Here is a 12,729-nt window from a genome sequence, read left to right as displayed (position 1 = left end):
TGGTGAGAGAGGTTGAAAGGTGAGGTCAGAGTCGGAATGAGGCGGCGAGGCAGCTGCAACAAATGTCGAGCAGAAAGTTGGGCTTGGCAATCGCGGCCGTTTAACCGACGTTAACCCGTTCCTCGTCCTCTGCTTCATCTCCGTCGCTGCACTTCCCTTCACCTCCCCGCGTACATCCTCCGCCGCTCCATACCCTACACCCAACGATCTCTTCGCGCGACTCACACTTTGCTGTTCAGCTTCTCACAAAGGCGTTGATACCAGCGCCCACGCCGCGACAGCAGCACAAAGTCGCCACCGTTCTTTGTTATCGCAAAGCCCTCTTTCCGCCTTCACCTCGACGAACTCCCTCTCACATTCTTCCTCTTCCAAACACCCACGATGTCTATCGAAATTGGAGTCGGCACGCCGCTCGCCGAGGCGCTCAAGACCGCCATTCAGCCGCAGCTCGCAGAGGCTGGCTGGGCCACCGGCGGACTGGACGACCTCGCTTTGGCCGAATACATCGTTCTCATGCTGGTCAACGGGAAGACGCAGCAAGAGGTGGCTTCGGAGATGGCGATGGATTTCCTCAGTCTCCCCCCCGACGATGAAGGCCCGATGAACTTCTCAAGGTGGCTTTTCGAGCAGGTCGACATCCTCAACCGACAACTGAACGGTCCGCAACCGACCAACGGCGGCAACGCGGATGGCGCAGACTCCTCTCGGCCAGGCCAAAACCCCGGCACTGACGCTGATATGGGCGATGCGGCTGACGTTGACGGCGGCGCAATGTATGCCCCTATCTCTGCGAATTCTATTTGTGACTATGTTAATCGAATTTCTAGACCTACTGGACCGAAGGCCATGCGCAGCGGCAGTGGGAATGGCGTGCAAAAACCCCGGGACAAGCGCATGCTTGGACAGCTCAACAAGGCCATGGACAGATCGAGCGACGCGGCTCTACATCGCGTGCGAAACGGATCCGGGACAGGCCGCGTGAACTCACACTCCAGAGAACCACCGAGGGGCCCTCGAAGCCAGCAGCTAGGCCGTGGTGTTGCTGCAATGGCAAACGGGAGAGGCATGGGCCAAATGGGCCCAATGGGTGGCATGGGAATGCCCGGAATGCCGATGTCAATGGGACCGAATGGGCCTATGGCTCCTGTCATGACGCCTCAACAGCAATTGCAATTGCTGCAGATGTACGAACAACAGGCACAGATGATGCAAACCATATTCCAAAACCAGTCGACGCCGAATGCCTACGTCAACCCCAACTTTCACGGCAAAAAACCACAGTCGGGAAAGTCTCTCTTCGACCGAGTCGATAACAAGTCCGGACGGTTCAACGAAAAGCGGCCATCAAATTACAACAAGTTCTCGATAAACGAATCGCAGGACGAGACCATGACGGATGGCGCCGATTCCGGAGCGAACGGAGAACCAAAAGACCCATCCCAGACGAGGTGCAGGTTCGACGTGTCGTGCAGCAAGGCCGACTGCCTGTTCGTTCATCAATCTCCAGCGGCTCCACCAGGAACATCGATCGACATGAACGACACGTGCTCCTATGGCGCTGCCTGCATGAACAAGAAGTGTGTAGGGAAGCACCCTTCTCCTGCTCAGCGCGAATCGCACAAGAAGGAGATAGACTGCGCCTACTACCCACATTGCCGAGACCAGGCCAATTGCCCATTCCGCCATCCTGACACGAGTATGCCGCCCTGCCGGAATGGTGCCGACTGCACTACTCCCGACTGCAAGTTTGCACACAGCAAGGTTGCATGCAAATTCACTCCCTGCACGAATACTCGTTGCACCTTCAAGCACGTGGAGGGTCAGAAGAAGAGCCGCGCAGATATGCAGTGGACGGCAGACCGCAACGGAGACGATGGCACAAAGAAAGAGCACGTTAGTGAGAGGAAGTTTGTGGACGACGAGACTGCGGAGGAGGAGCTGATTCTGCCCGGGAAGTCGAGTCAAGAAGAAATGGAGACACAGATCATCACCTGAACGGAGGATGCTTCTGACTAGAGAAGTGGGTGTATTCAGGCTTGGGTCGTCTATTGACGGTCATGTATCATATCATTAGGAAAACTGGCGTTCGGAGGCACAGTGAAGGTTGGGCATATTTCGGAGGCCAGGGACACGGCATAGGTTCGTTACTACTATGCAGTACGAGGTTGGATTTGTAGAATGAATTTCCTGTTACCTTAGGAGGATGACTCCTGCCTGCTTTGCTTCTCACACACGGTCCTCTCATGCTCATGTGAATCGTACATGACCGGGTGAACTCAAACATGACGAAGTATTCCATCAGATTTTATATACCCTGACTAATTGGTAGTGTAATGACAATTTCCCGACACAACCCTTTACTGAAGTCCCTCGAAGTGCCCTGTAGATTAATACACTATATATGATTAGTTTCAGGGCGTCTACCGGCGTGTTCTGAAACTTTCGGCGCTCGGCTTTAGCGTCCGTGACTTCACGACCACACGATGACCGCTTCTATAGAGCGACCAGCTCTTCAAATCGCCACATCCTCGGTCTGCACAGTGCAATGCGTCTCAGGAGGCATGGTTCTCTTCTTGGATCGTCATTGAAGAGCCTCTCGACGCGTCCAATCCTCTGCTCGCAATGCCATCACCATCAATATTCAACCGGACCTCCGCAGAACATCGCCGTAATCGGAGGAGGCATCACGGGCCTGGCCAGCGCATACTACATTGCCAAAGAGCAGCCGACAGCTAGAATCACAATCTACGAGGCTGGTCCACGGCTAGGCGGATGGCTGCACTCTTCGCACGTCGAGGTTCCCGGAGGGAGGGTGCTGTTTGAGCATGGCCCGCGTTCGCTGCGTCCTGGGATGGGTGCCCTGGTTACGAGTACGCTGGTATGTCAATCCGAGTAGACTTTTATCAGAGGCTTTACTAAAGCTCCAATGCTAGATCCAAGAGCTCGGTATGATCCCTGATGTCATATACACAGACAAAAGCGCCGCTTCTGCCGTAAACCGCTTCATCTATTACCCAGACCATTTAGTGCGGCTGCCAAACCCGACCAACGATTCCTCGTTGGAAATTGCCTTCACTACACTCAGAGAGCCGTTGTTCAAGGGATTCATCCCGGGTGCTATAGGGGAGGCATTTCGACCAACGAGACCAGCAAACTTGGATGATGAATCCGTAGCGTCATTCTTTGCACGAAGGCTGGATCCACGTGTGGCTCAAAACATCATATCAGCAGTTCTCCATGGCATCTATGCCGGTGATGTGAATCAGTTGAGCGTACGGTCAATATTCCCTTTACTATGGACCTTGGAAAAACAAGGAGGAAGTGTGATTCGTGCTATTGCGACAAGTCGCGTAGAAGAGAATATCAAACTTTTGCGCCGGGATAGGGAACTGCTTGCTGAGACGAAGAAAGTGGTGAATCCTGAATTCATGGCTGCGATGGGTAAGGCTAGCGTCTTCTCGTTTCGGAATGGGCTACAGCAATTGGTGGACCGCCTGGCGGAGACAGTGGCAGGCAACAAAAGAGTCACTACGAATTTGGGCACGCCAGTCACGCATCTTGAGCTAGAGGAAGCCGCTAGTGGCGATAAGAAGATGAAGGTATATTGGCTCAGAAGTCCTGAATTAATCAGTACTAATCTACACAATCAGGTATTCACCGAATCTGAAAGCCAGACGTACGACATGGTAGTATCCAGCATCTTCTCAAAAACGCTATCAGAACTCTGTACCTCAAACTCGAAAACAGTACTCCCCGAGCTTGCGAAAACTCACGCAGTCACCGTTATGGTCGTCAACCTCTTCTATGCGAATCCTAAACTAGTCCCGGTCGAAGGCTTCGGCTACCTCATCCCGCAGTCCATCCCCTTCCAGCAGAACCCTGAACGCGCCCTCGGTGTCATATTCGACTCCGACACTATCAAAGGTCAAGATATTGCCACCGGCACCAAACTCACCGTCATATTGGGCGGCCACTGGTGGGACGGTTGGAGCACCTACCCAACCGAAGATGAAGGCGTTGCTGCTGCCCAATCAATTCTTGCGCGTCATCTACATATCACCGACGATCCTGTTGCAGCCCAAGCCAAGCTGCAGAAGGACTGTATACCGCAGTATACCGTCGGTCATATCACTCGGATGAAACAAACTCACAGTCAGCTCATGGCCCACTTCAAGGGGCGGTTGAGAGTCGTGGGCAATTCTTACACTGGTGTGGGCGTGAATGATTGCATCAGGGCGGCGAAGGATATCGCGCAGGATCTAGGCCAATACAACCAAAAATCAGGGCTAGAGGAAATTCCGGCATAAGGCGCTTCATGCAGATGTACAAAAGTAAACTTAGAATAATAAGAGAACTCCAAAAGTTGACTAGCTTGAAGTTCTTGCCAATTGCGCGTGTGTTCAAAACCCCGACGAGGATCTCCCAGCAGTCTCATACCACAAATCATTGCAAATTAGTATCAATTTGAGCAATATCGGTGTCTATTGATCCCCTTCCCAAGTCCCAAGCCCTACATCGTACGATCTATCGCTGATTATCCTCCCATCACGCGTCCAGTCCCGCCATAACCTCATCCAAATCATCTCCCCCATACTCGTCTACCTCTACCACGCCGCCCCCGTTCTGCGCCTCCTCCTCAAGCATCCTAATCATCTCTTCCTCTATCTTCGCCTTATGCCTCCTTAAATCCTCCGCATCCCACGTACTCAGCCCCTGCTGCTCCGCCCGGCTCCACGGCACGCTCATCTCACGCAAAAACGCCTTCGCCGCCGACACAGCCTGATCCACGCTCAGATCCGCATACTTGTCCTCCAGCGCCTGCTGGATCCACTTCGGCAGCTGTTGGCGCTTGGACAAGAAGCGCCGGTCTGCCATGACCATTATGCCGTAGTCGTCCTTGCCACGCAATACGCGACCTAGGCACTGCGCCGCGTGGCGCATGGCATCGAACGACAGGAATTCTTGCTCCTTGATGCGGTAAGTCTCGCGCAAGAACTCAAGACGTGCTTTCAAAATACGCGACTCCGTGTACTGAAACGGGACACCGATGCACAACACTGTGCGGCCGTAGTGGTGGTCAAAATCGATCCCCTCGGACACTTTCCCGCGTGCGACGCAGAGCAGCACGGCGCCGCGGCCGTTGTTGCACGCCGTGCGGTAGGTCTCGAGCGCGAGGGAGGTTTCCTGCGAGTCAGGGGTTTCGACGAGGATGAGCTTGTATTTCCAGACTGTGTCGAGGATTTTCATGCCCTGCCACATGGAGATGATGCCCTCCATGTAGAGGTAGGAGGGGAAGAAGACGACGATGCCGTCAGGGGTTAGCTTGCAGAATTCGGTGAGGAGGTTGCCGTAGTTGCGGATCACGGAGGGGTCGTTGCGCTGCTGGAAGGCGGAGGTGATACGGCTTTGGTCGGTGCCGCGGGGGACGATCATGGGAAGGAAGGATTTGCGGGCGAGGGTCATGGTGTAGGATTGCTGGATGACGGTTGAGAAGGCGAGCATCTTTGGATACATGTCGAGAGGGGACATGGTTCCGGAGGTGATGATGACGGAGCTGAAGCGCTCAAAGACAGGCTTGATGGCTATTGCGGCGTCGAGGCATGTGAAATGGAGAATCGGATTGGGTACGGTCGCTGTATCGGATTCAAATGGTTCGAGTATGAGCAGAAACCCGGTTTCGTAGGTAGCAATGAGGGTGGCGAATGTGGCTACTTCTTGAAGAGGTTGGTAGTCTTCAATGTTCGTGAGCTCGAGGGTACGGACAAGAGACGTAAGGCGTTCGGCACAGAAGCGGAGTGGTTTTCGCTCAATGAACGTGAGATCTCGGAGATGGTTGAGGAAAGAAGGTGGTGTTTCTGAAATGACGTGCAGCACTTTCATTCGTGTTTTGAGGTATTCAATAAATCGCTTCAAGAAAGCAACGAAGTGCTCTGCTCTCCGTATATTTCCAGGCACAGCTTCCTTCAGCAAATCATCTGGTAATGCCGGATTCGACATGAACGCATCTTCGTTCCGCGCCTCGTCTGCTTCTTGGAGGCCCTGGACCAGCTTCGCGTACTCGCTTTGGAGTTTCTCAGCATCGGTTGACTTCATCTCTGTAATCTTCCTGTCCAGATTGTTCACTCCTCTTGTTGCTTTCCGTAACGAGTCTTCCGTCAAGTCGATACTTAGAGATTCTATGCACACGTTGTCGATGTTGTGAGCTTCGTCGAAGACAACAATGCAATCTTTCGAGAGCTCTCTCGACACTCTCTCGGCGATCTTGGGATCAAGCAGGTAATGGTAGGAGTAAATTATTACGTTGCAATATGGCATCATTCGCCTCGCTGTGAAATATGGGCACTGTTTTTGTGACTCGCCATACTTTAGCAGGCCGTCGAACGTCCAGACGCCCGGTGGGATGAGATTATGAGGCTCCAGAAGATCGAGATTGTCGTGATACACGCACATCTCAACGTCTTCACCCCGCTCCTTTTTTTCTTTGACGAACCCCGCCGTCAGACTTCGGCATCGCGCGTCAACCACGGAGCCACTCTTTTCGCGCTTGACGGATGGATGCAGGCACAAGTTCTTACGGCTCGTCAGACCCAGCCCTCTGAACTCTTCCTCGTACCCCAACTGTTCGGTCCGGTACTTCATGAGAGCCTTCAGCTCAGCAAGAGCCTTTTCGATCTCGGACATGGTACGCGAGCAGTAGATCAGCTTCCGCTTCTCAGGCTGGACCTGCTGGTATGCCACGATCAGGGACAGAAGGGACACAGTTTTACCTGTTCCCGAAGGCATCTCCAAAACACAGTGGCCACCTGCGTCCAAGGTGCGTTTGAGGTCACACATGTAGGCATATTGCTCGGGGTAGATGCTGGGATACGGAAAGAGCACCTCGAGCTCCCTAGACCATGTTCAGCGCCGCTACATGCTATTAGTACACTAGGACTCACTCTATATTGAACCTCATGTTGAGAGTTGGAGGTGTCTTTCACCGTGGCGAAGAAAGAGTAGTTGAGAGGAGATGTAGTTGCCTCTGGCTGGAAAGGGCTTAGCGCCACTGCGGATATACTTCGGCTTAAGAACTTCCAAGGGTCGTCATTACCATTTGCACTTTCAAATCACAGGCAGCAACCCCTCTTACATTCATTCTTTTCTTCTTCTCTAGCAGCCTACGACTCTTTAAGTTTCCTGGTTTCTTTTTCCACCGTCACTATGAGCAAGCGCCAAGTCAAGGCACAAGCCAGCAGCAGCCGGGCTGCGTCCAGCGCATTCGGTTCGGGCTTTGGTGCCGCTTCAGCTATAGCATTTGGAGCCTCTTCTTCGCCGTTATCTTATGTTTCAGAGCCTCCGGACCTCTCCGCAATATCAGACCCCAATGTAGTGGTCGCATTCAAGAACCTCTCGAAGAAAGACAGTACAACAAAGGCAAAGGCGCTGGAAGATCTACAAACGTACATCTCGTCAGTTGGCGGACAGGTCGAAGATGGAATATTGGAGGCGTGGGTGGGTGCCCTCCATGGATGTACACATTATACAGATAGTAATACGATTTTATTTCAGATCAAAACGTTTCCCCGCACCTCGATAGATAGCTCTCGAAGAGTGCGTCAACTTGCCCAGTCGCTGCAAGGCCAGATCTGCGCTGCTGCCGGGAAGCGGATAGCCAAGTACATACCGAAGGCTGTGGGAGCTTGGCTATGTGGGCTTTATGATAACGACCGGTTGGTCGTGAAGGCGACGCAGGAATCCCTTAAACTGGTCTTCTCTACCCCAGAGAAACTCCAGAACCTTCGCAAGGCATACCAGCAACCAATCCTGGAGTACTGTCGCTATGCAATCGATAATGAGACTGCATTGACACTTAGCGACGAGCGAACCGTGAGCCCAGATGACGCTGAAGGGAAGTACTGTCGAGTCATAGCAGCTTGCATCGCCGTCATTGGGAGTCTTTTGACGGACTTGAAACCAGAGGACTCTACGAAATACCAATCAGACTACGATGCGTTTCTGGGAGATCAAAAGTTGTGGGAATTTGCAACTTATGAAGACGCTTCCGTAAGACGCTCAACACATAGGTTTCTGAGGACGTGCCTCTTAAAAAAGAAAGGTGAGTGATCTCCTGGTCAAGACTAGACCCTGCAGTTTAGTGCCTTCATGATATTCCAATTATTAGGGAGAATATCTAACGGACTTCTCAAGCTAACAGATTCCAAGATTCGTTATCGTCACACCTACGTACCCTCAGCAAGTCATATTTATATCAAGGTCTAAGCTCTAACCAGACCGGATCAGCATACGAATATGTTGAGACCGTGGTCATGTTGACAGAGTTGTTCCCGTTGGTTTGGACTGACCACTACTCTGGGAAGAAGACAGTTACTCAAAAGTTCCAGCATTTCCTGAAACGCGGCTCGCAGAGCGGACCACGAGAGTTCTGGGATGGCATTGCGAAACTTTTCAACTTCTTACCAAAATCAGTCCTGCCTGCGACTGGGGTTGACGCAGTCGATCTACTCGGAGCAATGCACAGCGGTATAATCAAGAAGGATGAGCCTCGCGCTAATCTTGCAGCAGCCTTCGGTGCATATCTCCATGTAGCTTTGTTGATATGCAGTCTACTTCCAGAGGACGACCAACGTAGATTGATGAGCGAAATGGTGCTGCCAATCTTCTCACAGTATTTGCGGCCAAGTCCAGAACAGTCCCAATGGGCAATACCTGAACCCAACGGCTCTAGGATTATCAGCAAGGTCATGGTGTCTGGAATCATTCCGTCCGTGCTTCAAGAGGAATGGCCTAAATACGCAGAGATGCTCATTGAAGACATCAAGACTTCAGCGCCAGAACAGTCTAAGGACTTTGAAAAGTCTCATAAAGCCCTGATACAGCAAGCAGCTAGGCTTGCTAGTTTGCAAGCTCATGCTCTTGATAATGACTCCTCGGGGTTTTATCGCCCAGTGCTATCCTCCGCGACTGCTTTGATAGTCTCAGTATCTCTAGAAGTTCTAATCAGCCGTAAGGGGAAGCCTTACGGAGCGGCAGGCGTCGTCGCGGAATTTCTCCGCCTTTGCGAAAGTCTCGTGTTTGACGAAGAGCACTGCAAAGACCAGCTGATGTCTTTCCTGCATAATGATCTTCCAAGCCTTTTCATCTCGCCATCTTGTTCACAACTTGCGGATATCCTGTACGTTTGCAAGGACCAAGCAGCGTTCGAAGACTCGTGGAGAGCAACACTCAAGGCCGTCCTAGGAAGTCCAGATTCCCCAGCAAAGCTGGAAGCCCTGGGACACTTGCTTACCTCGCCCAAAATTCCTACTGGTTTCAATCTCGCTTCCTCAGACGCAGAACTGCAGAACTACATAAATGCGAAGGCTCACAGCGCTCTACAGGGCACTTCAGACTGGCTGTTCTTTGGGCAACTCTTACAGAGTCCGTCCACCGCCATTGCTACCGAGACTGCAGACGAGATTCTGTCCAGCATGACGAAGTCGTTGTCAGTTGCTGACTCTACGGCCAATGCACTTGAGGGCTTCCAGAAAGTCACGAACCTTAATCCCTTACTGTTGAAGCATTTTGTACCTACGCCAGAAGGATCCGAGCTGCTCCGCAGTTTGTTGTTGCTTGCAGAGTCTGCAGATGACCAGATAGCACAAGAAGCATCGGCCGTCAACAATAGCATACACTCCATCCTCACACGAGGTTCTGATGGTGGGAACTCGAAGCAATCAATGTTTGATGTCATCCAGAATGGCCTCAAGGAAGCTTCCCGCACTTCTGTATCCGTCAATACTCTCGTAGAACTTGCAACAAAAATCTGGGTAGCGGAGGAGGATTCGACATCTCCCCTAGGGGACGTTGCTGACTGCCTTCTACCGGATGGAAATGCATGGACAGCAGCACTAACCCCCTTTCTTGCTGTACAACCAAGAGCCTCTCTTTCTATAACAAATGTCCTTGGAGGCACGTCCTATCTTGTTCCTCCTAGCTCTTCACAAGAGGCGTTCAGCAAGACTTATCCTCGAGATGGAGACGGGTTCTCGGCCGCGTTTCGCATCGCGTCTTATGCCAGCCGAGTCTTATGCGGAACGGACGTATTTGAGTACATCGCAACCGAACGACAAGAAGAGATCTACCGTCTCACTGCACTAACGGTGCAGCTTATTGAGGACAACCTTGGACTTGCGGGCTCCAACAACCTGTGGGCTCAGTACACGCCGGAAGTTGAGAATGTCGTTGTTCTTTCTTTGGAAGATGCACGAAACTTCATGAACAAGCAACTCACAGACAATGGCTCTTCGTGGGATGATGATAATGAGGGCCCTACGTCTTTCTTAAAGTCGGCGCTGGTATCATTGCATGCAGCATCCGAGGAGACTTCGTCATCTTCGTACTACAGTTCCAGGGCCTTGAGCGTGCTAACCACAGAATTGATTGAAATATATGGGTGGAATAGTCAAAGAACTCCGAATCTTCAGACAGCTCTCAAAGGCCTTCGAAGGAGCAAGAGTAAGCAACCGATATCGAGATGATGGGAACTTTTATTGACATTGACTAGGTCCTTTTTATCCCGCGGCTTTCTTGACGGGATATAGCTTACCATTGTCCACCACGAAATCGTCGACGAGGCTATGCAATGAGTATGTGGCCGAAATCACTGGCTTGGACATTGCTGAGAAGTCCGAAGAAGGTATGTCTCAACTCCCCAATTTTTTTATTTTTTTTGATGTTCCATGTGATAAATTCTAAAATCTCTTCACGTAGGCCTCCGACAGTTGGTAATGCTGAACTTGATTCTTTATAATCACGAAGATGTGAGCGAGGGTATCGCCAGACAGCGAGCCATCTTCTTCGTCAAACATGTCATACCTTGGCTAGAAGACGATTCGATTTCTCTGTCAATTCGTGCAGAAGTCTGTCGCTCTCTGAGTGCACTACTGCCCTTGATCAGCGATATCTATGGATCACACTGGGGTAAGATCCTCAATTGCTTGGCCGATCAGTGGTCGTTACCAAGAAAGATCGACGACCACGGCTCGAACACCGATGCAACCATTCCTTCCATCCATGCATCTTTAAAGCTCTATGCCACGCTGAGATCTCTCAAAGGAAGCGAGGATCCAAACGACGACCTCGTGGATGCTTGGAAGGACTCGGAAGAAAACGTCGCGAGTGGCCTAATCAACCTCCTCAAGCACTCTCAACACTTCCCCGATGAATACCACCAGCCTTTGAGAATCGTCAATGAGCTACTCACGCGGCAGATATCTAAGATCTCGCTCCAGCACCTCAATGAAACCGAAGAACTATTTCCACTACTATATGTGGAATCTCAGTCAGTCCAGCAAGCAGCATTCGATATTCTGCACCAGAAGATCCCGGCAGCACAAGAACAAATCTCGATCGACGCAGCGATTGACAAGTCCACTGCCCGACTCCCTGAGGAACTTCTCTCTCTTATCCTCGAGGCACCGACTCTAGAATCCCTCGCCGACGCCAGCTTCGAGCGCAGCATGCCACTGCCATTACGAGGCTACTTGCTTAGCTGGCTACTCGTCTTCGACCACATGCAGCACGCGTCATACAAGGTAAAGACAGACTACATCGAGCACATCAAGGAAGGCGACTACCTCCCCGGCCTGCTCGACTTCACCTTCGACTTCCTCGGTCACGCTCGCGGAAAACCGGTCGATGTAGGTAAACTAGATGTCACGACCTACACCCCTGACATGGAGCCTCCGGAGCGCGACTCACAATGGCTGCTCACTCACATCTACTACCTCTGCCTCACACACATGCCGTCGCTCGCAAAGACATGGTGGATCGACTGCAAATCGCGCCAGAAAGTCATCGCCGTCGAGTCCTGGACCGAGAAATTCGTATGTTTCCGCGCCCCGCCCCAACCTCCAAACACCGCCGTAATTCTAACGAACCTCCAGATCTCCCCCCACGTTATCACCACCGCCCTCGCCGCCGTCAGCGCCTGGTCCGCGACCCAACCCGCCGACGACGAACCCCTCCTCATCAGAGTCTCGCCCCGCGCGCGCGAGGTCACCGCCGCCTACGAAGTCGACGAGCAGACGATGCGCATCCGCCTCGCGATGCCGCCGACGTATCCGCTGCACCTGGCCCTCGTCGAGGGCCTCAGCCGCGTCGCCGTCGACGAGAAGAAGTGGCAGAGCTGGCTGCTCTCCGCGCAGGGCGTCATCGCCTCCAGCAACGGCAACCTGATCGACGGGCTCACGGCGTGGCGGCGCAACGTGGTCGGCACGCTCAAGGGCCAGAGCGAGTGCGCGATCTGCTACAGCATCATCGGCGCGGATAAGCAGCTGCCGAGCAAGCGGTGCAGCACGTGCAAGAATCTGTTTCATGCGAGCTGTTTGTATAAGTGGTTTAAGACGAGTAATGCGAGCTCTTGTCCGCTGTGTCGGAATGCGTTTAACTATGGGTAGAGGGATGGGCAAAGGGGGGATGGTTGGGATGGAGGGGGGATGGTTGGGGTTGGGGTCGGCGAATACGAGGGTAGACAGAAAAGTACATACATGATAAGATGGATCTTGTAAATGAGAATGCCCTATGCTGTATGAGTAATAGGGAGCCGGTTTCAGAGAATCTTGACTTTGCATTACAAATGTGGTGTCTCCTGTCATCAGAAGTGCTTCCGTTCAGGGGCTCTTCGCCATCGTGTAGGCGAGTTTGACACCGGCTGTATCATACTCGCATTCATAGTGCCATGTATGTCAG

The 12,729-nt window shown here is 52.3% G+C and overlaps 4 protein-coding genes across 4 annotated transcripts; 3 read left to right on the top strand and 1 right to left on the bottom strand.

The window, feature by feature from the left end:
* Window positions 1-172: 172 nt before the first annotated feature.
* Window positions 173-2,228, top strand: BDZ99DRAFT_510050 (uncharacterized protein). Its single transcript, XM_033724443.1, has 2 exons — window positions 173-773; window positions 828-2,228. Exons 1-2 carry the CDS (start codon window positions 382-384, stop codon window positions 1,993-1,995), a joined length of 1,560 nt encoding a protein of 519 aa, XP_033574918.1. The 5' UTR covers window positions 173-381; the 3' UTR covers window positions 1,996-2,228.
* A 269-nt stretch (window positions 2,229-2,497) lies between these two features.
* On the top strand, window positions 2,498-4,377 carry BDZ99DRAFT_464853 (Protoporphyrinogen oxidase). Its single transcript, XM_033720423.1, has 3 exons — window positions 2,498-2,878; window positions 2,934-3,599; window positions 3,651-4,377. Exons 1-3 carry the CDS (start codon window positions 2,546-2,548, stop codon window positions 4,305-4,307), a joined length of 1,656 nt encoding a protein of 551 aa, XP_033574917.1. The 5' UTR covers window positions 2,498-2,545; the 3' UTR covers window positions 4,308-4,377.
* A 42-nt stretch (window positions 4,378-4,419) lies between these two features.
* Window positions 4,420-6,984, bottom strand: BDZ99DRAFT_500232 (TFIIH basal transcription factor complex helicase-like protein subunit). Its single transcript, XM_033723706.1, has 2 exons — window positions 6,939-6,984; window positions 4,420-6,889 (listed from the first exon to the last, which is right to left on the bottom strand). The coding sequence occupies exons 1-2, from the start codon at window positions 6,953-6,955 to the stop codon at window positions 4,546-4,548; spliced, it is 2,361 nt and encodes a 786-aa protein (XP_033574916.1). The 5' UTR covers window positions 6,956-6,984; the 3' UTR covers window positions 4,420-4,545.
* Window positions 6,985-7,115: 131 nt separating this feature from the next.
* Window positions 7,116-12,448, top strand: BDZ99DRAFT_420629 (uncharacterized protein). Its single transcript, XM_033716928.1, has 7 exons — window positions 7,116-7,491; window positions 7,549-8,095; window positions 8,203-9,150; window positions 9,205-10,494; window positions 10,544-10,675; window positions 10,750-11,864; window positions 11,925-12,448. Exons 1-7 carry the CDS (start codon window positions 7,201-7,203, stop codon window positions 12,435-12,437), a joined length of 4,836 nt encoding a protein of 1,611 aa, XP_033574915.1. The 5' UTR covers window positions 7,116-7,200; the 3' UTR covers window positions 12,438-12,448.
* The last annotated feature ends 281 nt before the right edge of the window (window positions 12,449-12,729 follow it).

The sequence above is a fragment of the Mytilinidion resinicola genome (genome assembly GCF_010093595.1).
Source record: "Mytilinidion resinicola strain CBS 304.34 unplaced genomic scaffold BDZ99scaffold_13, whole genome shotgun sequence".
In the NCBI taxonomy this organism is placed as follows: domain Eukaryota; kingdom Fungi; phylum Ascomycota; class Dothideomycetes; order Mytilinidiales; family Mytilinidiaceae; genus Mytilinidion; species Mytilinidion resinicola.
The sequence above is the reverse complement of the archived record's forward strand: the minus strand, read 5'-3'. Positions and strand labels throughout refer to the sequence as shown.

Coding starts and splice junctions, on each gene's coding strand:
- BDZ99DRAFT_464853 (XM_033720423.1), top strand. CDS start 2,546: ATGCGTCTCAGGAGGCATGGTTCTCTTCTTGGATCGTCATTGAAGAGC. Junction 2,879..2,933: donor CCCTGGTTACGAGTACGCTG/GTATGTCAATCC, acceptor CTCCAATGCTAG/ATCCAAGAGCTCGGTATGAT. Junction 3,600..3,650: donor GTGGCGATAAGAAGATGAAG/GTATATTGGCTC, acceptor CTACACAATCAG/GTATTCACCGAATCTGAAAG.
- BDZ99DRAFT_510050 (XM_033724443.1), top strand. CDS start 382: ATGTCTATCGAAATTGGAGTCGGCACGCCGCTCGCCGAGGCGCTCAAG. Junction 774..827: donor GACGTTGACGGCGGCGCAAT/GTATGCCCCTAT, acceptor TCGAATTTCTAG/ACCTACTGGACCGAAGGCCA.
- BDZ99DRAFT_420629 (XM_033716928.1), top strand. CDS start 7,201: ATGAGCAAGCGCCAAGTCAAGGCACAAGCCAGCAGCAGCCGGGCTGCG. Junction 7,492..7,548: donor ATGGAATATTGGAGGCGTGG/GTGGGTGCCCTC, acceptor ATTTTATTTCAG/ATCAAAACGTTTCCCCGCAC. Junction 10,676..10,749: donor TGCTGAGAAGTCCGAAGAAG/GTATGTCTCAAC, acceptor CTCTTCACGTAG/GCCTCCGACAGTTGGTAATG.